This window comes from Clavelina lepadiformis, chromosome 1 (assembly GCF_947623445.1).
Source record: "Clavelina lepadiformis chromosome 1, kaClaLepa1.1, whole genome shotgun sequence".
In the NCBI taxonomy this organism is placed as follows: domain Eukaryota; kingdom Metazoa; phylum Chordata; class Ascidiacea; order Aplousobranchia; family Clavelinidae; genus Clavelina; species Clavelina lepadiformis.
In genome coordinates this window covers 3,499,481-3,524,454 of record NC_135240.1, presented here as the reverse complement: position 1 = coordinate 3,524,454, position 24,974 = coordinate 3,499,481, and the positions used below count along the sequence as shown (strand labels likewise).

Below are 24,974 nucleotides of genomic sequence, written 5' to 3'. Positions count from 1 at the left end.
TTTATATTTTCTTACCGACTGTATAAACATTTCCTTTTTTGTTGTAGCCTCACAGTTTATTTTCATCGCGTGAAATTATTCCACCGTTTGGCTGGCGTTCTTACTTTGAAAATATGCCAATAAAACGCTTTTCTCTTTCTTTATCTTCTCTTGCTCACAATTTCTTGGAAGGAATCAGCAATTACCGGCGGTTTCAACTGGCAGCACGTTAAGCGTCTCTAACAAAGCGTTAATTTGCGGATTCCCCAGCCCCCTGCAAAACTTACTCACTATATCAAACGACCTTTCAAAAAACAACAACGAATTTACTATTCATTCCAGAATTTACTATTCATTGCAATACCAAAATTAGTCTGAAATTTTTACAATTAGGCTACGATGGGTCGTATTAAACGTCGCGTGATTAAGTGTCACCAAACTAATTTTAAATCAAATAAAGAGGTATCAGTGGAATTAACATACAAAAGAATATTTCGATCAAACGAGCTTCAGTGTTGAGCATTGAAGAACAATCAGTCCAAAGATAAATACTTTTTTACAGCGGTTTTCCAAGGAATTCCAACGTGGGATTTGTATTCTACGTCGGATAGTTTGTTGTTTTACATAATAAAATAACACACTTGAATTAGAAAAATTTGCTACGTTTCATTTGCATTTTGTTTTTTTTCATCGGAGTTTCACAGATTAAGTTTTATCTATTATTAAAAGAGTAACCAGCCATATAAATTTTTTATATGTTGTGTGGAGCGATTGAGCGACTAGTGAAAATGTTATGACAGCGTTTATATTGCGAAATTTATAATGAAATACGCTAGTGCTTCCTGTTTTAAACCCTTTCACCTTAATTTAAGTATTAACAAGGAAGTCTATACTAGAGGGCGTTTTTGGACGCGCGTTGTCTTGTAGGTAGGAAGTAATTTTGGTTGTTTTGAATTACAAAACTTTTTTAAAACTTTGCTTCTTTAGGCAAGTTGAACATAATAAATCTTTGAAAAGCGCAGACATGTACATAATGGATTTGTTTATGCTCCAGTTAAGTCGTTGTATAAAATTACATTTGTCATGATTTTTATTTGTTGATCAATAGTTGTGAGAAATGAGAACGATTGTTTGATTTATTGCTTTTGACTGAGTGAGGTCAATTCGTTATACGACTTGGACATTTTGATGACATTTTGATTAATTTATTTTCTCGAATTCGTTTCAAAGACCCTGACTCTCTGTGGAAAGCCTTTCCGCTTGACTAAAGAGCTCTCAATGTTCCAGAGTTTATTAGTTTATAATTATAATTAATTATAATAAGCCTACCATTTGTCCTCTTTTTACCAATTCGTTTCAAATGCCCTGAGACCCTTGACTTACTGTGGGAAGCATTTCCGCTTGACTAGCTCACAATGTGGCAAAGTTCATTAGTTCAATCTAACTTTTCTTTACCACCGGGTTCGATTCAGTAAAACTCCCTTGTGGCAAATAAGTTGTGCGCAATTTGTATTTTTTTATCGGTTGTAGCTCCATATCAGTAACTTCACTGCAATAAGATGGTCACCAATTATGACAATGTGGGGCGTAACTTGATTGTTCTGCTGTATTATATAGTATTGATCAAGCCTACAAGTAATCACAATTTCATTCGTTCAATTCATTTCAAAGTCCCTGACTCTCTGTGGGGGGGGGGGGAAGTCTTTCCGCTTGACAAAAGAGCTCACAATGTGCCAAAGTTCATTAGTTTATATCGTTTGTCCATTGATGACTTTAACTGCTGATTCTTCAACCTGGCTAAAATTCAAACACAAAGGTGTTTATGAGATTCCCAACATGAATCACTTTGACACAAAAGCATCATAGCATTTAAGAGGATTATTTGGGCTATGAAACTACCAAAACACATCTTGTACATAGTCGTGCACATGCACCATCTTTTGGTTACGACGATTCCATCGTCATCACTAAAACTTTGGGCCAAATTTGAAATGGGTTAAGACTCTTTGCACCACCTAGCGTAACAAATATTTAATTTAATTGATATGTCAATTTTTACAGCACAGACCTTGGGAGCGCTGATGTTTACGTCAACATATGAACAGAAGACTAAGTTATATGGTGTCTTGGTTGCTTACAGTCGAAACAGTTGCAAAGGTTATGGTCAATAAAAGGTCAATAAAATTATGTGGGTCACTAAAAAGTGTGGTCAAGAGAAAATCGGGAAGCAAGTCATCTTCCTGATGTTCTAGAATCTAGTGCAGCTTCTATTTCTTCTTTAACAAGATACAGGATAATTCTACAGTAATCTTTGCCAACGTTTTCTTTGTACATAATTGTAGTAAATGGTTCGTCTATTCCCGGTAATAGATCAATAACACGACAATCTCTGAATGCAAGATAATACTTTACCCCATCATCAGGACTTTAAAATTGCAAGTATTTTTTAACTGCTTTTTTCAAAATTGAGTGAACAGATTCTATTTTGCCAATGTTTAGTAAAAATGTTTGGTTTCTAATAGGCTTTAATTCAAAATGTTTTCCACCTCTTTCCAGCATTACTATTTGAACTCCTACTTCATTTGGTTTTGACTTTTTTGTTACCCTTTCTTTCCATTGAGATCCCTTCACAGCTTTATTCTCCGAATGACATGACGTCACTTTTTCGCTTCAAAGGATGTGTATCTGTCAATTTTTTTAGTATTTATTACTATCTTGCCCAGCTTCTGCAACATAAAATCTTCACCGTGCCTTATTGAGGTTCCATGACATTTGACCGATGGAAATCGACCGCGAACAAACTCACCGGGGACAACTGAACGTGACGTAAATTGAACGCAAACAAACTAACCGGGAACAGACTGACCGGAATGAAAATTGACCGGGAGGAAAATTGACCGTGCAAGTGCTGAATTATTTTGTTTAAGTTGAACCTTATGGACAAGTGCGGTCCGCAACATGCTCGTGGAAGAACTTAATCATGGCTGCCGGACCAGGAAAGGACGTTGGATTATTCGGGTAAGTCACCACATTCTCCTTTCATGTAGAAAACTATTAAAAAAGGGATGTTTTTAATGCAGGTGCAAGATCACAAAACATTCGCAAAATATCGGGATGCAACACTTGTTATGCCTGGCTGGTTGAAGGAAGGGCTGGACAACCTTGTCCTGTTCATCGGAAAGGAATTTTGAAATAATTTTCCCCCTAAATGAGCAAAGTAGTTTGCGGAAAAAAGGATGCAGCGAGGTTTGAAGTTGGCCGAAGGTGGCAAAAAATTTACCACGACCTCAAACCGAAGGCATTCTGTCACACAGGTCGTCATGTGATGACGACGTGGACACGATCATCAGTCCTTCAAAGTTGCCAAAAAGGGTGCGTAGCTATGTGTTCTGTAAATTCTGTTGATTTACAAGTTATAAATTGTTGTCGTTTTATTTGTAGCTTATTAAATGAAAAAAAAAGAAAATTCCGAAGAACTTTAAGGTGAAAATGTTTCTTTTGCAGCTCAGTTCAAGAGGGCCGCAATTATTAAATTAAAGATAAAGACCTATACAGAGGTCTAATTTCGCCTAAAGCACAATCGAAAGTATGGGCGAGGTTGGCCAGGAGTTAGGAAGTAAGCCACTTAATGTTAGCATTCAAATTGTTTTTTTTATGTATAGCATTTTTATTTTTTTTAATACTTTTTACATTAATTGGTAAGTTGTTCCATGTCTGCTGTTTTAGGAGCCTCGCCGAATCAACATCCGAATTCGTGGCTGCCCAAGAAATAGTGACGTCAGTGAGTTAAATTGCTATTTATCAGTTGAGTTATTATCGTGGTATGTTTAAATTTTATACCAAGCTATCGTGTTTACAAGTCAAACAGTTAGTAGTTTTGTATTTTGTTTGTAAGAAATACTATCGCTGCCTAATTTATATTTTCGAATGCTATCGTGGTTCGTTACAAACACGATATATAATTTATGTGCAGGGGTAATTTTCACTAACATTTCACGTACGATTGCGGACAATAAAGACTCTCAACATAAAACGGTTTTGAAATTTGTATCCAAACGTCTGCGATTTTAAATTTTTACAAGGAGTTTGATGTATAGCATTTATCGTTTGATTTCACCATGTTTTGGTCTTAATGTTTTAGCTACATAACTCCTGACAACCCCTGACTATATATTACAACATAAGTTTCATTTTCCAAGAACACTGTATTTGAAAGAACTGAACGAGAATAAGGCCAAAGTCTTATGTATGGAACTACTAGAAATAAGGCAGTAAAACTCGAGTAGGCTACAAGCTTTCACCTCAAATGCAAGGCTTTGCAACTGCACCACTTAACGAAACAATAAGCTTATACTTTTCATATAACCAAAGCCTTGTATTTGGAGGCCACATTTGAAAAAAGTGCGAGTATAACACTTATTGTATTGGGGCAGCACAGTTGCATAGACAAGCATTTGGAATTGCATATTGGCAAGTATGTGGTTAAACCCTTTGCAAGGTTTCACGATTAAATTGATTTAATTAATCAATCAATTGTTAATTATTAAAAAATCAATTGATTAATCACAATTAATTGATTTAATTAATTGGTTTCATTAATTAATTTGGATTAATTACGAAAGTCAGTGAACAAAAAATCAAGCACATAACTCAGTATATGTGAAAAAGATTGTTTTTTCAAAAACTGTGACACCACTTCCAAATTTGTTTCGTCATGGCATTGCAAAAACGGGTAGTTAAAAGAAAAATCAGAAAGTTACGCATAAGTGTAAAATACTATGCAAACGCCACAAAGCAAGACACAAAACAAAAAAGGAAAACGGGTATAGAATCAGGACAAATTATTTTAAACGTAAATTCTCAGACGTTTCCGAACAAAATTTACGTTGTTTAATCCCAGTCATCCTCATCGTCTCCAAATCCAGAAGGTTCTGCATATATTATAGAATTAATATATTACAGACAAGTGTATATGTTACTGGAGATTGTATCTATTAAAAAGTGCCATATTTCTTCACTTAGATGAAAAATTTACCATTGTTTTGTGCCGCTGAACGTCCATCAAATTCTGCAATAACACATCAATTTACAACTGTCTTATATTTCTCCAAGTTTAATCGTAATTGACGCAGCAGAAGTCACACTTACCGCCGCCATCGTTGTAATCATAGTCACCCGTTGATCGTGAGCCGAAGTCATCATTGCCGCCACCAAAGCCCTAGCAAACATTGAAGTTCAAGATAAATTGAAAACGCAAATAAACAGCAAAAATAATTACAAACGGATAGAAAGTGACAACCAACTTTACCTGGTTTTGTTTTGCTCGGCGTCCTCCGCGACGAGCATCACGTCCACCGAATTCACCTCTATCTGCACCAAAACTAGAGCCAACTGCCGATTCCGCACAACTCTCCAGCCAGGGCGGCACGTCTTGCACTGCCTGTGTTTGAGAAACTGGTTATTGCACGCGCCTACCAAACAACTAGTTACTTTAATACATGATGTGAGATTATCATTTCATCAATAGGCACTAACCTCTGACAAAACCTTTACAAGTGATCTTGCTAACTGGGCATCCTTAGTGTTGTCATAGAAAGAAGTAGCTTGACCCAAGTTGCCACAAAGGCCAGTCCGCCCAATACGATGCACATATTCATCTATTTCTTTGGGTAAGTCGTAGTTAACAACGTGCTCAACCTATAAAATTCAATAGAACGTAGCTATTGAATTGACAGAAAATTGCGCAACAGACCGCTTAATTTTTCAGTGATAAGAATGCAACATAAACATTAATCACCTTAGGAATATCCAGTCCTCTTGCTGCCACGGATGTTGCAATGAGAATAGGGTGAGTGCCAGCTTTGAAGTCACGTAGTGCTTCCTCGCGCTCCCTCTGTAGTCGATCACTAGGGCATGAAAAAAAAACCGTTTGAGCGATTAACAAACATACTTTTGCAAGCACAATTATAACTTACTGTAATTCAAGTAAAAAACGTGATGAAAGCCAAGATATGCTGACTATGAACCTAAACGTTTTTTATGAACGTCACAATTTTCAAGTCTTGCAAAAGCTTCATAACAGAGTTAAGCTAAACGCTTACGTTATCATTTATCCAGCTGGAAAGTTATATTGCTGTAGTGCACAAGCCAAGTTACACCACAATCTTTTCGGCTTTTATTTAATGAAAACCTGTACTTTTGCAACTGCAACCTGCAAACCAACAGAACAGTTTTTTCCGTAAATAACAAGAATGAAATATTTATCATCAGCTGCGTTAACTACATTTTAGCATTTCGACTTTTCGAGTGGTTCTTCGAGTTTGCTTCACTTACGCTGTTGTTGTTGCGTCGGAGTCAAACATAATAAACGTTTACAAGCTTGTAAAATTAGAAAATGTTGAACTCTAAACATCATGTCTGACCTACTATAGTATATGGTTTCAAATAAATCGGGCAAAAGAAAACGCATTCCAGAGCCGTATTTTGTTTAGTTTGGAATTGAAACTGGCAGAAATTTTCTACACTCTGTCTGAAAACTATAGCTCCAGCCTGTAAAAAATTGCTAACTTGTAGCATAAAATACATACTACTGCTGTATTAGCTTACTATAATAACATACTACAAAATACCCATGAATGCTGGTGGCAGGGCAAGAATCCTGAGACAAAGAGCAAGCAAGAAAGTCAGCACTGCGCCTTGTTTCTACGAAAACCAGGGTTCTGGATCGAGTCTTATTTACATTTGCAACTAGTTCCAATAGTTTTGATCTCTTGTCACACTGATCAACCTGACACGAATAACAAAGAAATATATAAAGAAATAAAGCAGCCTATTCCACTAAAAATTGATGCTGACGCTGAAATTAAACACTTTGAGACGAAAAATGGATTGAGTTTTCCAAAATTTCTTTAAAACTCATATTGATGTCGTACTAGCCTGTATTATGGTCTGTGTGATATCAGAGCATGCGCCACCAACACGACCAACTGTAAGAAAAAGAAAATCTTCTCTCAAGAAGTCATGGGCAAGTCTACAAAAACAAGGCGAAAATAACCTTTTAATTTATCTAATCTTATATTGTGGGAGCTAAGAGTCTGCTACATGAATAGCTCACATATATACGACAAGTGCAAAGTGACAATTACGTTTGAATTTCATCAGGAAATGTAGCGCTGAACATGAGCGTGTGTCTTTCCGTCTTTAAAGGCATGCCAAAAGAATCAGCCAATTTTCGGATTTCAGTTTCGAAGCCCATGTCAAGCATTCTGTCAGCTTCATCCAAAATCAAATACTGAACTTTGTCTAAGCCAACCTGCCAAAAGAGAACACTTTTTAATACCAGTTATTCTAAAAGAAAATGTTGCCTCTCAAAATTTCTAAACTTCAGCAAACATTTCATACCTTTCCCTTATTTATGAAATCCATCAAGCGACCAGGAGTAGCAATTAGAACATTGCAACCTCTTTGCAATTCCCTCAACTGGTAACCAACACTTGTTCCTCCATAAGCAACTACCGGCCGACATATTGAACCTCTTGCAAATTTACGAGCTTCAAGATATATCTAGACAAGTTTAAACATGTTTAGAAAAATGATTTCAGTGCAATAAACTTATTGTTCATTCAAAATGACTCCATCATACAGTAGTATTAACAGTCAGCATATACCTGATACACCAGTTCTCTTGTTGGCCCAACCACAATGGCTTCTGGAAGTTGTTTCTCCAAAAACGAAGTGTACTCCAGGCCATTTCGGATTATACTTGCCAAGACAGGAAGTAGAAATGCAACCTTTGAAGATAATGACTAATTCAAAATGAGTTGTTATCCAAGTCATGCATGCCATGTATTATTGTATTTACTCTCATAACTTAGGCTAACTACTAAGTTACAAGGTGTAAGCTTTTGCAAAACATACCGTCTTCCCAGAACCAGTTTGGGCACAAGCCATCAAATCTCTACCACTATTAATAATTGGAATGCTGTATTTCTGAACAGGAGTGGGTTTCTCGTATTTTGCTTTTGCAACATTGGACTGAAAAAAAGGAAAATACAAATTGCATAGTAGATATGCATTTAACGATTTACAACAACTTTTCTTCACATCTGCAGTTAATCTAACAACACGCACCCGAACATATTCTGGTAGATCAGCAGCATCAAATGAATCGATGCATCTTGGAGGATTTACTCCTGTTACTTTAACAGGTATCGAATCGTATTTGCCAAAGTTAATGCCTTTCTGCATGCTACCATATATTGCATCATCAACTTCAGGTGGAGGGGGAGGAATGTAGAGTGCAGGACGATCGTTGTTCTCACCACCATCTTTAAAAAAACCAACACAGAAAAATGATTTTTAAGTTCAAAAGACTGTATACGGTATTACAGTTTTTTCTGTTTGTTTAACTATTAGTAATTTTCCATGTGTCATAACTCATAACATACTGCAACATATTTTCATTGAACTCTTTGATGAAATAGATGAAACAAATCAAGCAATTTCTAAATAATATCATACTTAGTGGATGTGTGCAATGTGTTAGACAAATATAGCAAAATAGATTTCAAAGCTAGAATGGCTTAGTAAAGAAGAAAAAATAAAGCGGCATGAGAAGATTAAAGATCATTCACATCTCAATATACGAGGAAATTGTCTATCTCAGGGGTGGCAAACTCAATCGCACCAGGGGCCAAAACTCCAAACTTAGTTAACGCCGCGGGCCGTGAGGATAAAACTTGATTGAACGTTTCGTAACACAAGTATATGAATTGGAACAGTAAGCGAAACACCAAATTTTTTTTTTGACGGTTTTTGGCTGGGAATAAAGCTATTTATTCTATAGTATGATGAGGCAACTGTTGTGCTGCTGTATTGTGTGATTTGTTATAATCTTGTTTCGTGCTTGAAAACAGTAAGTTACACTGCAAAATGATGCCGTGGGCAGGAAATAGTTCAATGTATAAAATAGCATTGCGTGCATAATGACATTATAGCATATATATATAGCATTATAAAATAGTAAGTAGGCTTACTTCACAAAGAAGTTTTTTCATTTTCATATTTTCATTTAAATTTTTTTCATTCATTTTTTATTTTCTTTTAAAAAAATACAAAATGTTTTTTTTGCATCCGATATCAAAATTTTGCATCCGATATCAAAATTTTGCATCCGATATCAAAAGTTTGCATCCGATATCAAAAGTTTGCATCCGATATCAGTAGTCATGGCAACAAGATAATGTGGCAAAATTATATTTTGTACAATTTTTTCTAGATTTCACCTGTGTTTTTCTACGCTTTATTTTTTTTATTGTAAAATACAAACAGGATATAGTTTGGCACTCGGAAGGTTAAATTTATATTTTTCTACACGAGCTTTCGCAAGCATAAGCTCGCTTCTTCAGGTGTACCGCAAAATTTTATATCTATTTATCTTATTTAATAATAATGTATGGATACCGTACTACTAATACGGATACCGTACTACTACTACTACGAATATTTAATAATAATGTACGGATACCGTAATTATGTACAGTACGAGCCGTAGGAAACACAAGCCCAATATAATTATAAACGAAATATAATATTATACTATAAAATAACAAAAATTATTCTTTTGGAAAACAATCTATTTGCGAAAATGGTTTTATACAATGGGAATTTGGACCAGTACTCCACTACTACTACTACTGCTACCAAATTTAACACCGTTAATGTTCAACCACATTTAAACTAACCTTTTCCTTGAGGTTTGCTATCACCAAAACCTTCAATTCAAAGATGTGTGTTACTTTGGACTTTCAAACAAAAACTTTTCAAGGGACAAGTGCTAAAAGAAGCTAACTTAAACTCATACAGTGGTTGTCAATAACAATACCAGACTAAGAACTTTTTCAACGATATTTAGTGGTGAAGCCACTATCGCCAAAATTAGTAGCCATAATTGGTTACTTGGTGCTATTACGAATGCTTCACCAGTAAATGCACCGGCACTTGAGATGTTTTTTGTTAAAAATAAATGTCACCAGAAACTAATCACCTACGCTCAGAGTTGTATTCAATCAAAAAGATCAAACGGTGTATGTCAGTCTGCCGCTACTACTACATTTGACTGAAACACCAGCCATTAGGCATGTTGACTTCATAGTGACATCATAAATAAATGTTGTCATCTCCGTTATAATTAGTACCAAATATGAAATACTATTTTGGCTACTACTCCTTAGGCAGTACAGTATAATTGAAAAAATCCTTCTCCGGGTTACTTACTAGCAAATATTCTTTGATGTAAGTTCAACTTGATTTTAGCACTTGCCCACACTTAGTAATTCGAAATAGACAGAAAAACACAAATAAAACCAAAAATAGAAATACCTCCAGAATTCGAATCAAAACCACCACTGCCACTGAAACCGCTAGAGATCCCAAAACCACCACTTTTTGGTGCCCAAGCATCATCATCATCATTGGAAGCACCAGAACCATTTTTTGATCCAAGGTTATCAATTGTGTTGTGGTTGTCAAACCGAGAATGAGTCCCAAGTCCATTTGTGGCCCGAAACCCTAAAGAATAAAGTTTCATTCAGGAAAGCACCAGATGCACATAAATGTTTTTGCTTTTGCAGATTTAGAATTCACCTGATGAAGACGATGAACAGCCAAGTCGGCCTCTTCCATGTCCTGCATTTGGTTTTCCATCACCTACATGACAAGCACGGCAGAAAGTAAGCAAAACAAAGCAACTGGTGCAGGAAAGATAATTTCTTAACATCCTATGAGAACTAGCATGTTTTGGACATGAACATATGTCCTTCATCAGAAAAAAAACATATGTTAACGTTAAAATCAAAGCTGTTTTGATTTTAAATAACCTCAAATATATATCTATAACTATAACCTATAACTCAAATAATCTATAACCTCAAATTTTGAGGTTATAGATAAGGCGTTACAGTAAACGATAACACAAGGGAACACAATTTTTGTTGACTTCGGTCTAACAATTGTTTTTGACCAAATTTTGGGCGCTGATTCCAAAAATGAAATCAGTTTTTCTCTATCACGTCAAGTTTTTGAGCTTGCCACCCACCGCTTTGTCTCATAACCAACAAAAAAGTACAACATTTAAGACATTTGCGTTCATTGTATAAATCATTTTAAGAACTGCAAGCAACTGAAAGTATCTTAATGGTTTTCAAATAAACATTTGTAAAGCTCTATTCTGTTCCTTAAAGCGGATATTGCTGCTGCAGGACAAATAAAGTGCGAGTTATAGGACAAAAAGTTCTCCTCAACTCCTCCAGTAAACCTTCAACTTCAACTCCTCCAGTAAACCGTGTATATTATGGCAATACACAAAGCTACTTTCACTTCGAAAGTATGGTAAAAACGCACTTTCTCTCGAACGAAAGTATGATACCTTCGCTCCTTTTCAAAAAAAACAATCCACGCTTTTATCAAACTACAACTTCAAAGCGAGGCAACACGTGTTTTGAGTGCAGTTGACAAGCTTTTTAAACGTGTGGTGTAACCGAGTCGTCATTTTTTTAAAGGCATTTGACAGTTACTAATGCAAAATTGCACAATAGTGTGAAATGTTATGAACCTGGAACCACCACTCATCCCTCTGCAAGGATAGGAACAGATATTATTTTATTGCTTGTCTGTTTTCCTGGAAAGTACGAGTACATACATGGTTGAAAGTGGAAAGCAACTTACTTCAATTTTACCATTCTTATCTAGTTTCGTTGGATGATTGCATCCTCCAACTAAAAACGGGGGAAAAGCATCGACCTAAATCGATGCCTTTGCCTTTTTCGCTTAATAATTTAGTTGATTCTTCTTGTATATAACTTACAATATGATTAGCCTGTGCATTCATGTTACAAATGGAAAAACAATACCCATGGCTAAAGTCGTGAAAATTTCCATATTTTGGATGTATGCTGTAGAGCAAAAACTTGACGTGATAGAAGAAAACTGGCGTCATTTTTTGAATTCAGCACACCGGAATTAGCCTAAATCAAGTGCAAAATCAAAGTCAACAAATTTTTTGTTCAAAATTGTTCCCCAGTGTAATAGGTGCAAAGGCACTGTTCAAACAGGTTGCGGTGATAGCAGATGTTGCAAAATGCAAAAAATAGAATTGACTGATCGGATAAAAGTAGGAATAGTGAAATACAAATAATCACAGGTATGCGATGAGATAGGCAGATTAGTCACAAACTTTTAATAAAAACGATGAACCATTTTCACAGGCTTATTTGGGGTTTGATTCAATTTTTTAATAAAAAGTGCTTCGTGAATCTTGCATATATAAATAATATAATTATTAATCTGCTTTGCATTTGCATAAAAATTTAAAGTTTTCATGGTGTTTTAAGTCAATGCGTGTTGAGCAATTCTTAATGTGACTTTTGACGATCGATTTGCCTGCTCAATCTTAGCGCGTATCGTATCGTGTGAAGTGGCGTGCAGCCTTACGCATGTAAGTACAGCTCATGTCATGTGGGCATATATTGGTACACCACCTTAAACTGAAGGTGACAGGGTACATAAGCTTTGTTATTGAAGTAGTTTCCAAACTTATACGAGGAGTATACGTCACGTATTTCAATGTTGTATTTGCACTTTATAAGTGTGTATAATTTGTTTTTTGAAGTCGTGGAAGATTTTCCTTTCAAGGTATTTTGAGAATAACTCCCTGTGTTTCATTTGTGTCCTCATTCATTTGTGTTCTCATTTTCTTTTGCTTTGGGGCTGGTTTTTGATGCTATGAAAGATTGAACGGTGTTGCCAAACATTTTGTTAGGATAGCTATTGTTAATAAAACTTTACACAATTTGGTAACTTTTATGTTAAAGAGAGTTTTATTAGAGCATACAGTTCATGAGCAGTTTAAGAGATATACAATTAAACTTTTCCATGGTGATGCAATTGCACGATAGTTTAGCATTAATCCGGTGTGAGATTTTTTGTAAAAAAAACTTGGAACTACATGAAGAGGCCATGAAACATATTTCGTTATCTAGGAATGCTAGACTGGTGTTTGCATTTTCCATGATGAATTTTAGGTTAAGATGTATTTAATTCAGGTCAGGTTTCTCTAAATAAAATAGTTTGATTTTGAGCTAAGAAATTAAACGTAGATATATATTTTTGTGGCATATATATATATTCACTAATGTTACTTAAGCAGTAAGAAAATTAAAGATTAAAGTAAGAAAACTAGCAAAACTAACCTGAAGAAAAACTTCTTTTCCCTTGGTTGGAGAAAACCTGATAAATTCAATGAAACTGAGATTAAACATTGTCACAAGGTCAGTGTGTGTTACTGTGATAATCAAGAATCAAGATAACAATCAACTTACATTTGAGGTGGTTGTGGTCGCACCAGAGCCCCAGTCATCATCGTCAAACATAATTAATGACTTTATTTACAGATGATTAAATTTTTAAAACAGAATTTCACAAGAACAACAGTCACTGAAATGTAACTTAATAGTTATAATTATGATTTTCCATCAATAAACATTGTGAAACCCATTGGCGCATAAATACTTGTTGGTTTGTTTAATTGAAAGATCAATTCAATTTGATTTGTACCAATTTTATATGCCAAAAAAATAGATCCCACTCATACACAGACATAGGCCCTATGATCTTACCATAACACTTTAAAAAGTTAAAATTCTTATTTGCCTCATGATAGAGTGCATTTGACTTCACCATACTATAGAACAGGGGTGGGCAAATTTGTTCAATAAAAGAGTCACCTGCGGAAAACTACAAACGCCAACAAACCGCAAGCAAGTTCAACAGCCTCCATAACGCAATGCTTTGCTTTGCCGATTTCCGCAAACAAGTATTCGGGACCGGGTAAAACCTGGACACGACGCAATCCGCGGATCGTCCATGGACGGTTGAAAATGGACGATTTTTGCGTAATCGTTCATGGACGCTTTCACGCAAAACCCACGTTTTCCCTTAGTCGTCCATGGACGGTTGTTGAAATAGGCTTAAATCAGTTCTTTTTTTACAAAGCGTCCATGGGTGGTTTTTAGGATAAGTTTAAAGCAGTGTTTTCGAGATCGTCCATGGACGGTTGAAAATGGACGATTTTTGCGTAAGCGTCCATGGACGATTTTAGGAAAAGCTTAAATAGCGGATAGGGGAAAGCGTCCATGGACGATTTTAGGAAAAGCTTAAATAGCGAATAGGGGATTTGTTACCTTGAGTTTGGTGAAGAAAACAGCACTATATTACCTACATCGTGCGTGAGGAAAGAGTAGTCCAGTGTGATGGTGGGGAAGTGGGGATAGTAGAATTTGATGGTGTTCCTTCCAAGATCGATTGCTGTAACTATATATTGTTTACGAAAAAAATCAGCCAATATTCCAAAACATCATAAAGACGTCAATAAGAAAACTGCTTTCACGAAAGAAAACAAGTCTCAGCATAATACATAAATCATTAAATGGCGAAAACTACCGAAATGTATCCTTGACATGGAGATAATCACAACAAATGAGCTGGAGGAATTTCAGCCACAGTACAACTTGCAAGGTGAGGCTGATAAACACTGGAAGGATTTGTCGACGGCCGTTCTGGACAATATTGCTCAATCACTTATTGACCTTACACAGTTTTCTGTAGAAAATGCAAAGTCAAAGATGTTTGCTTATCGCCACTATCTCTTTTTACAGTGCTTCCAAGAAGTTGAATTTCCCAATCAAAAAGTCTGTTGATGAAATTAAGAGCTGTTCACAATCACATACAGTTCACAAAATGTACGATAGTATAAGTGCATACGAGCACTGGGACGTCTTTGTATATAAAGAAATTTATATGTACTTCTTCATGTAGCACAGCGATGTAACACAGCGTCAGTTCACTAGACTTTTCATGGCATGTGTAGCCTCTGCCAGTCCCATGTTTGTGCATTCTTAGATGTTATTCTAATGATGATGTATCTGGTTGGCTCCACATTCTTTTATGTTCACTTTGTCTGTTTGTATTTAAAGTGCACAGTATCATAATTGTTGTGCCTGTTTAGTATTTATGCTTCACTATAAATACTACTTCTTAGTGTAACCATTGGTTTCGTTCAACAAGCATTACCTATTATCGAGGTATAATATGCCTTTTGGGGAATGTCCTGATGAAAAAACCAAATGACCATGAAAGGGCTGTCTCAGGGGCATGGTTGGAAAATCCATCAACAGCAAATTATGATTTACACAAATAGATATACTGGTATGTTCAATTCCAGTGATAATAATTGGAGTGATAATAATTAATGTGAGAAAACTTAAATATGGTAAAAGCACAAATGAAATCACAAAACATATGAGACTTACACAACAATAGAACATGCCTTCAATACCGACATATTGGAGCTTAACCACATTAAAATGATAAATTCTCTTCTTGTATGTTTTAAAGGGCTGAGTTAACTTTTAAAACAGTAGGCCTATAATTGCAATACTTACCGTATTGATTAACTTTCAAACAATTTATTTGATTAACTTATCTAGAGAAAAGGATGTTTACACCAAGAAGTACTTAAACAAAACTTCCCATTTCTCTGTCATAAACTCAGTATTTTGTCAACCCTAAAACATATTTGCAATTTGACAAATGCTCACTATTTACACTAAATAGGCCTATATAACATGTTAAGAATTCAGAGCCAAAAAACACTTGATAAGTAGGCTATTTCAACATCTTGGGCAGGTAAATGCATTTACTGAGTACATATAATACAATTACATGCACATTTATTTTGGAAATCAGTCAAATTACTACATCTAGGCCTATGCTTTTACTTAGGTTTGTAGACTGTTATCCATACAGTTGCTGACTTGATTATTGAGACAGTGCAAGTGCAACCTATTGGGATTTTGTTTTTTCAAATACATGCAACCTGTTATTAAGCTATAGCTAATGGGCTATGGACTATGGTCTACAAAGAAGCTTCACTTCCAGACTTCTGCATTGTATCAACCTAATAAGTCTAAAATGTCAGAAGAACCTGACATTTTAGCCCATAAGCATTCAGCAATTTTACCTTTTACCTAGGGTCCTAGGCCATGCAATTCATAATGCAAGATCAAAGAATTTTCTCATTAATATTAATAATAACGTTTGACTGCTGACATCGAAATACCGTAACCAAAAATACTTACATGCGATGTTAAAAACAGACAAGTCACGACTAGGCATACCACATTAAAACCATTAGGCAGTTTACCATTAGCGCTTAAGAATAATTATTTAGTCTACTGTACATAGTTTATAAAAAAATAAACGGAAACACTGCTGTCATTTTGGAAGCTATGATTCTGCTAGGATTCTGCCAGAATGACGGTGGTGATATTTATCGCGATAACAACAACTATTAGGTCAGTAACTCTGACTATATCGTGTAATGAGTTTTAGTTATCCAACATTGTTTCCAATGCATCGGTAGGACGTAGTTAGCAATAAAAAGGCGTTGCAAACTGCATGTAGGCAGGTTTCTGGGTACTTGGACCACAATAAGGCATGATGGGCAACGTATTTTGAATAAAATTGGCGTCTTATTAGTCAATGATGAAAATGTTGGACTTGGAAGAATCACATTTTTTCCAGTGTAGGCTAGTAGGCTATGTATAGAGATGAAAAATGCTAATCCTAACTTCATTACCAATATTGAAAGCGTTCATTGAAAGCGTTCATTGCAGAAGTAGGCTAGTTCACAGTTCACACATCTGCCAACTGACTGACGTCTTCAGAAAATTGCAAATACATTTATAAAATAGCTCACAGATCTACGAATTCAGTAAAATAAACACATATTTACACACTGAAGGTTGGAGAGATCTTCTTTAGCCTACATTGGAAACTAATCACTCAAAATATTCGACCTCGTAAGTTGATAACTCTGATATTTCCAGTTGACAATGCATTTGTTTTGAGCTACTACCCACTGGTGACGTTAAATGTGGGTTTTGTATTTTTCGTCTTTGCTTATTTTATAGTTTTCTATGGTTTATATTATTTAATCAAGGATGAGTTTATTACCACTTTCACTTTGATTTAAAACAGTATTTCTTAACGTTTTTGATCTGCTTTCCCATTAAAGCCAACCAAAAAACTTTTATATCCTCTCATTGGTTTTCTAGTTTTCCATCAGTTTTAGAACTGCACCTACGCTTATGCTTGTGTCTGGCAAGAGCTCAAGTAAGCCTCACTTCTGTGCGTAATTAAAGTAGTTTATTTGTTTGATGCATTCATACATGTGAGTCTCTGCTGTTGTTAGAGTGAAATTACATGCAGCTTGGCAATGCATGTGTTTTGCTTTGTTAGACAGCAAAAGTAAAAGAATTGTATATTAGATTCAGGAATAACAGTAGAAGATTTGCCAGTTGATGGAGCAACAATAAAAGAAGAGTTTCCTTCCTTAACCTTCAGAGAAAGACAAGAACTGAAACAATTCTTGTCAGATGTATTGAAAAAAGTAAGTTTGCAATGAACATGTGTTGTATACTGAAAAAATTTTTCTACTTTGGCATTATATCCATAGGTAAGTTGTATCGCTGTACTATGGTTCAACACTGAACAAATAAAATCCATACCCACGTTCAGTTTATTTTTGTATTTTTTGTTATCAATCATCATCAATAATTTAATTATCATTGCGAAGGTCACGTTAAGAACTTGCTCATATCGATAATGGTATGTTGTGATAATATTTATCCTTGGACTGACGGAAGTCTGACTCAAATTTTATAGTCACAATAAAAATCAGTTGGTTTATTTCATGCCTGCCTAAACATGATTTCTAGATGTTGCCATTGCTAATTGTTTTCTCTGTGGTTGTTCGCAGTTGGAAAATGTATGTAGCTTGTTTGCATTACCAGTTTTGAGATGTCGCACAAAAAGATCAATATTCACGCGCTTCGTTCAATCTTCATAGTCGCACAGTTTCACTAAAATGGGAATCCAATATTTTCCACGGGGGTGCTAGTGAAAGTTAAACATATTCCCTGTAAACATTCTTTGTTTTGGGTCTGTGAAACTACGGTTGTGCTAAATAGAAAATTTAAATACTGTTACTATGGTCTACCATCGACCTACCAATACTGACTATATTTTGTTTGTAGCCGAAACACAAGTTTTTTGTACAAATTGTTAATTTGCATGGACTATGAAAGCCCCAAATTTGTTTCAATGCCATCAGGTTATACAGTTTAAAAAATTGTTGCAGTGTCATATAATAAAAAATAAGGTAATTTATTCCATTAAATAATAACATCAGCTTACGTGTTGATTAAAATTTAAAATATCAAAATATTAGTTGTGTAGAAAATCAACACTGTTGTGTGTTAAATAAGTAAAATTGCCCATCTTTGGACAAAGCTGTCTCATGCTGTTGAATTCTTCAGCTGAAAGCAGTTACTTCACTTTTCTGACATCATCTCCAGCTCCTGAGGGTGAAAGCACACATAGTTACGTTGAAAGTGAAGTGTCAGATGTTGCCAGTGACATTTTTCCACCCAGAAGCAGTGCAATACTGCTGGAAACTAAACTCAAGACAAACGAAAAGACCGTCAGTTCCAAAACATTCACATCGGTGAAAGCACAACCACAGCAGAACATATGGAATATGCAACCGTATCCAGTCGGCTTAGGGACTCACTTCCCCTTTACAGATATCGAAAAATATTTTCTAAAAACTGTGAAAAAAGAGGACTTGAAACATTCTCAGTTTGTATATATAGTTAAAAAAATAGAAGAAAACACTACAATCAGACTACAAAAAAACCAACCAAGAGTGACCAAGGTATAAATGGCAAGAAACTTGATCACAGAATACCCGGTCCTAACTTGCAATGGAGACCAGCCCTGGGCAGAAATAACGGCTGCCGTGCGCAAACAAATTCACAACCAATTTTCAAAAGCAACGTTAGTTTTGGGAATTCATAATACCAAACCCAAATCGCCAAAAAAAAGAAAGTTGTCCAAGAATGTGCCGCAGGTAGATGCAACTCAACAGAAAAAGTGGGAGGATGAGAGAAATGATAGGATGTCAGAAATAAAGCATCTTTGTTGTAATAACAGTGTAGAAGAATTGCTTAAAAAATACCCTGAGTATGGGCAACATCCAGAAAAGGTAATTCAATTTATTATTTTTGTGTCACTGAAAGTTTTACGTTTGACGTACCATGCTATTACATACACTGAGACAATACACATTTATTGTCTGGATATGGTAAATTCATTTGTAGTAACGATTACTAAGGTTTTTTGTGTAGTTTGCTTTGAAAAGTAAAGCTGTGCTTCTTTTTACTTGCAGTGCATTGAGGAATATGCAGCAGCAACTAAAAGAACAACAGATACTCTGTGGGCGGATTCAAAAAAGAATTGGGAAGCTTTCTCTTCTAAATGCACTGTAGGAGGTGGAGACCCACACAGTTTCGAGTACATGAAAAATGTTGTAGCCAAGTTGGATGTTGAGGAAAGTTACATTTTTTATTTACCCCTTTCGGACTTTTGGAAAGTTTAAAAAAATCTCATGACCAACCGTTTTTACTTTGTTTGGGAAATAAAGACGACCTGGAAATGCAATGTAGCATTTGCATTGACAGGAAACCTTTTGTTGAGATAGGAAAGGCAAATGCATTCCAAGGCATGGTGTATTTGCTAGCAACATATTATCTGTTAAATTTAGCTTATCCAGTGCAAGCCAAGCTTGCTTATCAAGCATTGGAGCGCCATGTTTTATGTGTGGGAAAAACTCCTTGCAATAGAAAATATAAGTCGCTGTTTCAGTGATAATGTGTTTCACTATGTATCCATGAAAATGTGTTCAACAATGTACTATTTCTTTGATGTATCTACAAATAAGGATTGTTGATGAAAATGACAACAACCCAGTTTTCGAGCAGACTGTATGTCTTTTCAATAAAGTTCCACCTATCATAGCTATCTTGTGTGATACAGGCTATATTACTTAATTTTGCAAGCCAACAACCTTTGATATACTTTCAACAGGAATATTCGGTTATGACACCAGAAGACACTAAACCAGGTGAACAAATCATTCGGGTCCAAGCGCATGACATTGATGCTGGGCTTGCCGGAACAGTACGTTATTACCTGTCCAGTCTGAATAAGAAAACGACTTTTGATTTGTTAAACGTTAACGAATTGACTGGAGACGTTTCCCTTGCCTCGCGTTTGGACTGAGAATCTTTGACAAGGTTAGCATTTTTGATAGTCATAATGTTTTCTGATAATATTGGCGAAACTTAATATTTGTTGTCAATCTTCATAGTGAAGAGTGTAAACACCAATGGTAAGAATAGCTTTCGAATTTGATAGTTTGGAGTATTTGTGGGAGGATAGCTTCCACACTCAAGGCTGGTAATAGTTTGAAATTTAAAAATAACATGTCCGCTTAAGTGATACGCTTCACGAGATGGTGTCAGTCAGTTTGTTATACATGTTTTCAAAATTTGACAACGTTGTCGTTGCCGATTGCAATAGGGGAAGTGATTATTTAATGACTTCGAACCCAGGTCATGAAAATTTGAAAAGACGCCACTATTCTAAGGTCACGTTCCATAGGAGCCAACCCACTGCCAATACAACCCACAACTTACAGGTCACATCTTCTACAGGCCACTATTTCAACCCACAATGAAAAGACAGGCGTCACAAATGAAGCCTGGGTCGAGATTATAGAGGTCATGGGTTCTGTAGATTGAAGCCTGGGTCGAGATTAGAAAGGGTCATGGCTCGTATATAATGAAGCCTGGGTCGAGATTATAGAGGTCATGGGTTCTGTAGATTGAAGCCTGGGTCGAGTTTGGAAGGGTCATGGCTCGTATAAATTGAAGCCTGGGTAGAGATTGGAAAGGTCATGGCTCGTATATAATGAAGCCTGGGTCGAGGTTACAGAGGTCATGGGTTCTGTAGATTGAAGCCTGGGTCGAGTTTGGAAGGGGCATGGCTCGTATAAATTGAAGCCTGGGTCGATATAAGAAAATGGTGAATTTCAAGCCTGGCTTGCAAGTCATAAATGGATCACTTCCCCGCCTCGCAGATTGGTTGCCTTCATCGAAGCTCGTGATCTTGGTAAGGAGCAAAGGACTGGGAGCACCCAACTGGTCATAAACGTGGTTGACGTCAACGATAATAAACCAATCATAAACGTGAACTTTATTTCGTCATCTTTTAATGACAATACAGGTAATACTTTGCCAAGTTTTAAACGAAAGAATACTTTTCACTCCAATATGATTACTATATGTGAACGAGGTTGCGAGGCCAAATAAGCAACTGATTTATAGCAAATCAATTCATTTTATAGTCTCTATTTCGGAACTGGCAAACAAAAGCTATCGCTTTGTTTAGGTAAGTGTCAAAGATAAAGACTTTGAATTGAACGGCGAAACCGTACTCAGTATTCGAACCTCTCTGTCAGAAACGGACCAGCAAGATGGATTAACCCAGAACGTTGCAAATACCTTTGCACTCAACGCAAACAGTGTTTTGATTCTAAACCAAAGTCTTGACATCACGAAACATGACAGATACGATATAGTCATCACAGCGTGAGACAAGGGGCCTAAATTATGTTATTTGTGGTATTTTTTTTAACTCTGTCAGTTATATTAGTTTTATGTTGGAGCTGCTAATTTTAGCAATGTTGTTTGGGTTGCACCTGATAAATTGATAATATCGTATGCAGGTGTTCGAACAGCACCATAAACGTTGTGATACTTGATGAAAACAACAATTCCCCCAAATTCGATCAGCCAACAGAGAATATAACTATATCGGAAAACACCACTGTTGGAAGCACAATCATGACAGTGCAAGCAACTGACGACGACACAATCGTGCCTTCAGCATTACAAAAACAGGTATGACATCATGTCCTTACATTTTTACTTTTATTTAGATTAGAATTTATAGTGATTTTCCTAAATTTTTTGTTGTTACTGCAATGATGCAGGAAGACAAAATCGTTACATCGACGAAATGCGTTATTACCTATTCCTTACTGAATGGAGATGGAACGTTCGCTATTGGTCCCAAAACTGGCATCATCACGATGGTTCGACCATTACACAGGGAACACGTGTCCGAGTGGAAGGTCAAACCTTGTGATTCTATCATTGCAAAGCACTTAGCTTTATTATTGAGCTGAAGTTATATGTTTATTTCTCGTCAGGTTGTAGTAGAAGCAAGCGACGGCGGGAAGCCGAAATCGCTAAAAGGAAGATGCGTGATTGACATTCTTATCAGTGACGTCAATGATAACGCGCCAATCTTTGTGAATCCGGTCAATGAATGAGCAACATTCCACTCCACCATGTTGAAAGACACAGTTATCACAAGAGTGCATGTGCGCTGGGGGTCTGCTAGTTTTGCTTTGTAAACTGTTAATGTTCTAAATACAATAAGAAATAGTCAGCTATCAACCCTGTTTTCATGTGGTTCGTATCAAATTTTTATACAAATTCGATAATTTGTAGCCGATAAGTACGACACGTTACCGCCGGGAATAGATGGTTATTATTATTCATTTGACAACAAGTGCATATGTGTCCTATGCTTTTTTACTTAAATAACTAATCGCATCCTTTCAGGTATGATGATTATAATTATGATGAAGTAACCAACTTTTGGAAAGGTCTCTAAAAATGTTTATCAAAACTGTGAGCTGCTTTCCTGAGCAAGTGGAGCGGAATGTGTATGACGGCTTCTGGAAACAATCTCGTCCCTCGGAAAAAGTCCATGTCAATATCATGTTGCAAGAATTGCGTTTCCAAGTCGGTCTTTTGTATGGATTGCGCGCCTTGACAGCTATGCAGCGTGCATTACGGACAGCTGAATACGATAATAATGTTATGTGCGACGTCTTGTGCACTAACTTGTCGAAAATATGATCAAGCCATTCACATCACCATTGTATCATAATACAGAAACAATATATCATGCAACAGTATTGCATTTTTGCGGCAAAGTTGTGCAAACATACATCGCATAAAACACCATATGTTGTCATATTTGTTAGTGCAATTAAATTTGTATGGAAGAATGCAAACCTGGAAAAAATATTGCCTTTTGTATCTACGTACATTATAAAGCGTTTTATCAAGGGGCCGTTATTTCAAAGAATTGTTACATGACTGCAAATTCGTGAACTTAAAAATGTGTCATGGGGTTACAGATTTTTTTCTCTCTGTGAATAGGTTTCAAACGTTCAACTTATGCCTGCCTGGTGAAGTTGCGTTGGTCTCTATCGAAACATGTTTCTGCTTAAGTTAAACTGCTTTTTCAGTGTATCTTATATACTTGTTGGTCTTCCCGGAATCCCAGTTGATTCTCTTTGGACTTTAAATCTGCCCCTTAATATTTTGTACGCTGTTTGTGTTTTCTGCTGTCTTTACCTTTTTGAAAAGATGTGTGTGCATCATCATTATCAAGAACTCAAGAATGGGTAGTGTTATTCTTTTAAAGAGATAGTCAAACTGACGAATTAGACAAATTCTACGTATTTCAAAGAAAGTAGGTCACGAAACTTATCGTTAAAGATAGGCGGTTAGGTTCGGAGAACACAAGGCAAAAAGTTAATTACTTTAAAAAAAATAAAATCGTCCGTCACGATTACGTAAAATGGGACCTATGGTAACCTGAAGATTCACAATCGAACTCGCAAAACCGACGTTTTCCCGTAATCGTCCATGGACGGTTGTTGAAATAGGCTTAAATCAGTTGTTTTGTAAGAAAGCGTCTATGGGTTGTTTTTAGGATAAGTTTAAAGCAGTGGTTTCGAGATCGTCCATGGACGGTTGAAAATGGACGATTTTTGCGTAAGCGTCCAAGGACGATTTTACGCAAATCTGACGTTTTCCCTTTATTGTCCATGGACGGTTGTTGAAATAGGCTTAAATGAGTTCTTTTGCAACAAAGCGTCCATGGGTGGTTTTTAGGATAAGTTTAAAGCAATGGTTGCGAGATCGTCCATGGATGGTTGAAAATGGACGATTTTTGCGTAAGCGTCCAACGACGATTTTACGCAAATCTGACGTTTTCCCTTTATCGTCCATGGACGGTTGTTGAAATAGGCTTAAATGAGTTCTTTTGCAACAAAGCGTCCATGGGTGGTTTTTAGGATAAGTTTAAAGCAATGGTTGCGAGATCGTCCATGGACGGTTAAAAATGGACGATTTTTGCGTAAGCGTCCATGGACGATTTTAGGATAAGCTGATATAGCGGATATGATGAAACTGTCCATGGACAGTTATGGGTTTCGAGATCGTCCATGGACAGTTGAGAATGGACGATTTTTGCGTAAGCGTCCGTGGACGATTGCAGGATAAGCTTAAATAGCGGATATGAGGAAAGTGTCCATGGACGATTTTATGATAAGCTTAAATAGTGCATATGATGAAAGTATCCATGGAAAGTTATGGCATAGGCTGTAATGTTCTGCTTTGAGTGACTCAGGCTTTGAGGCCTTTAACAGCATATTTTAATACGAAAGTCAAAAGTGAGCACACGTGTATGGCGCATAATCTCGAATGCATGCGTAATTGCGTACTGGCATGTTAGCACATTGGCAAGCAAGCTGAGGCATTATGGGTAGCGACTAGCCACAACTGGCGCTATTTACAGTCAGCAACAATCTAACAATAAGCTTCTTAATACATCTGTTACATAGGCTGAAATAGTGTATTTGATAAAGTGTCCATGGACTGTTTTGGGAGGGGCTTAAAAAGCATCCATGGACAAATTTTGTTATAAGATGAGTTGACAGGAGAGAAGTGACCATCATCGTCCATCCAGTAAAAACTCACTCAGTATTTGAATGTGAACGTGGGGGAGGAATAAAATTAATTGGGGATATAATGACTTTTCTTTCATAATGTTGCAGAGGGGATTTCTCACCCAAGAACAGCAAACTTTCCAATCTGGGTCTGAATAAAGTC

General features: G+C 36.3%; 2 protein-coding genes across 7 annotated transcripts; one reads left to right on the top strand and one right to left on the bottom strand.

Moving 5' to 3' along the window:
- Positions 1-4,170: 4,170 nt before the first annotated feature.
- LOC143466877 (putative ATP-dependent RNA helicase DDX4) lies at positions 4,171-16,268 on the bottom strand. 6 transcript variants are annotated; one of them, XM_076964997.1, is made up of 22 exons: positions 15,106-16,268; positions 14,839-14,992; positions 14,476-14,634; positions 14,255-14,346; positions 13,356-13,470; positions 13,227-13,263; positions 10,624-10,686; positions 10,360-10,548; positions 9,723-9,752; positions 8,110-8,306; positions 7,897-8,013; positions 7,647-7,769; positions 7,381-7,542; positions 7,125-7,291; positions 6,916-7,009; positions 6,609-6,766; positions 5,777-5,885; positions 5,515-5,676; positions 5,288-5,419; positions 5,128-5,197; positions 5,015-5,047; positions 4,171-4,910 (listed from the first exon to the last, which is right to left on the bottom strand). In XM_076964997.1, exons 5-22 carry the CDS (start codon positions 13,404-13,406, stop codon positions 4,870-4,872), a joined length of 1,935 nt encoding a protein of 644 aa, XP_076821112.1. In that variant the 5' UTR covers positions 13,407-13,470; positions 14,255-14,346; positions 14,476-14,634; positions 14,839-14,992; positions 15,106-16,268; the 3' UTR covers positions 4,171-4,869. The 6 variants fall into 6 exon arrangements, with proteins under 6 accessions (XP_076821112.1, XP_076821110.1, XP_076821109.1 ...); XM_076964995.1 differs by having other exon boundaries at positions 13,356-14,346; positions 14,476-14,725; XM_076964994.1 differs by having other exon boundaries at positions 13,356-14,346.
- A 3,766-nt stretch (positions 16,269-20,034) lies between these two features.
- Positions 20,035-23,471, top strand: LOC143448630 (protocadherin-19-like). The gene is made up of 7 exons (XM_076948448.1): positions 20,035-20,206; positions 21,016-21,222; positions 21,458-21,587; positions 21,725-21,899; positions 21,992-22,132; positions 22,211-22,384; positions 22,629-23,471. Exons 1-6 carry the CDS (start codon positions 20,035-20,037, stop codon positions 22,331-22,333), a joined length of 948 nt encoding a protein of 315 aa, XP_076804563.1. The 3' UTR covers positions 22,334-22,384; positions 22,629-23,471.
- Positions 23,472-24,974: the final 1,503 nt, after the last annotated feature.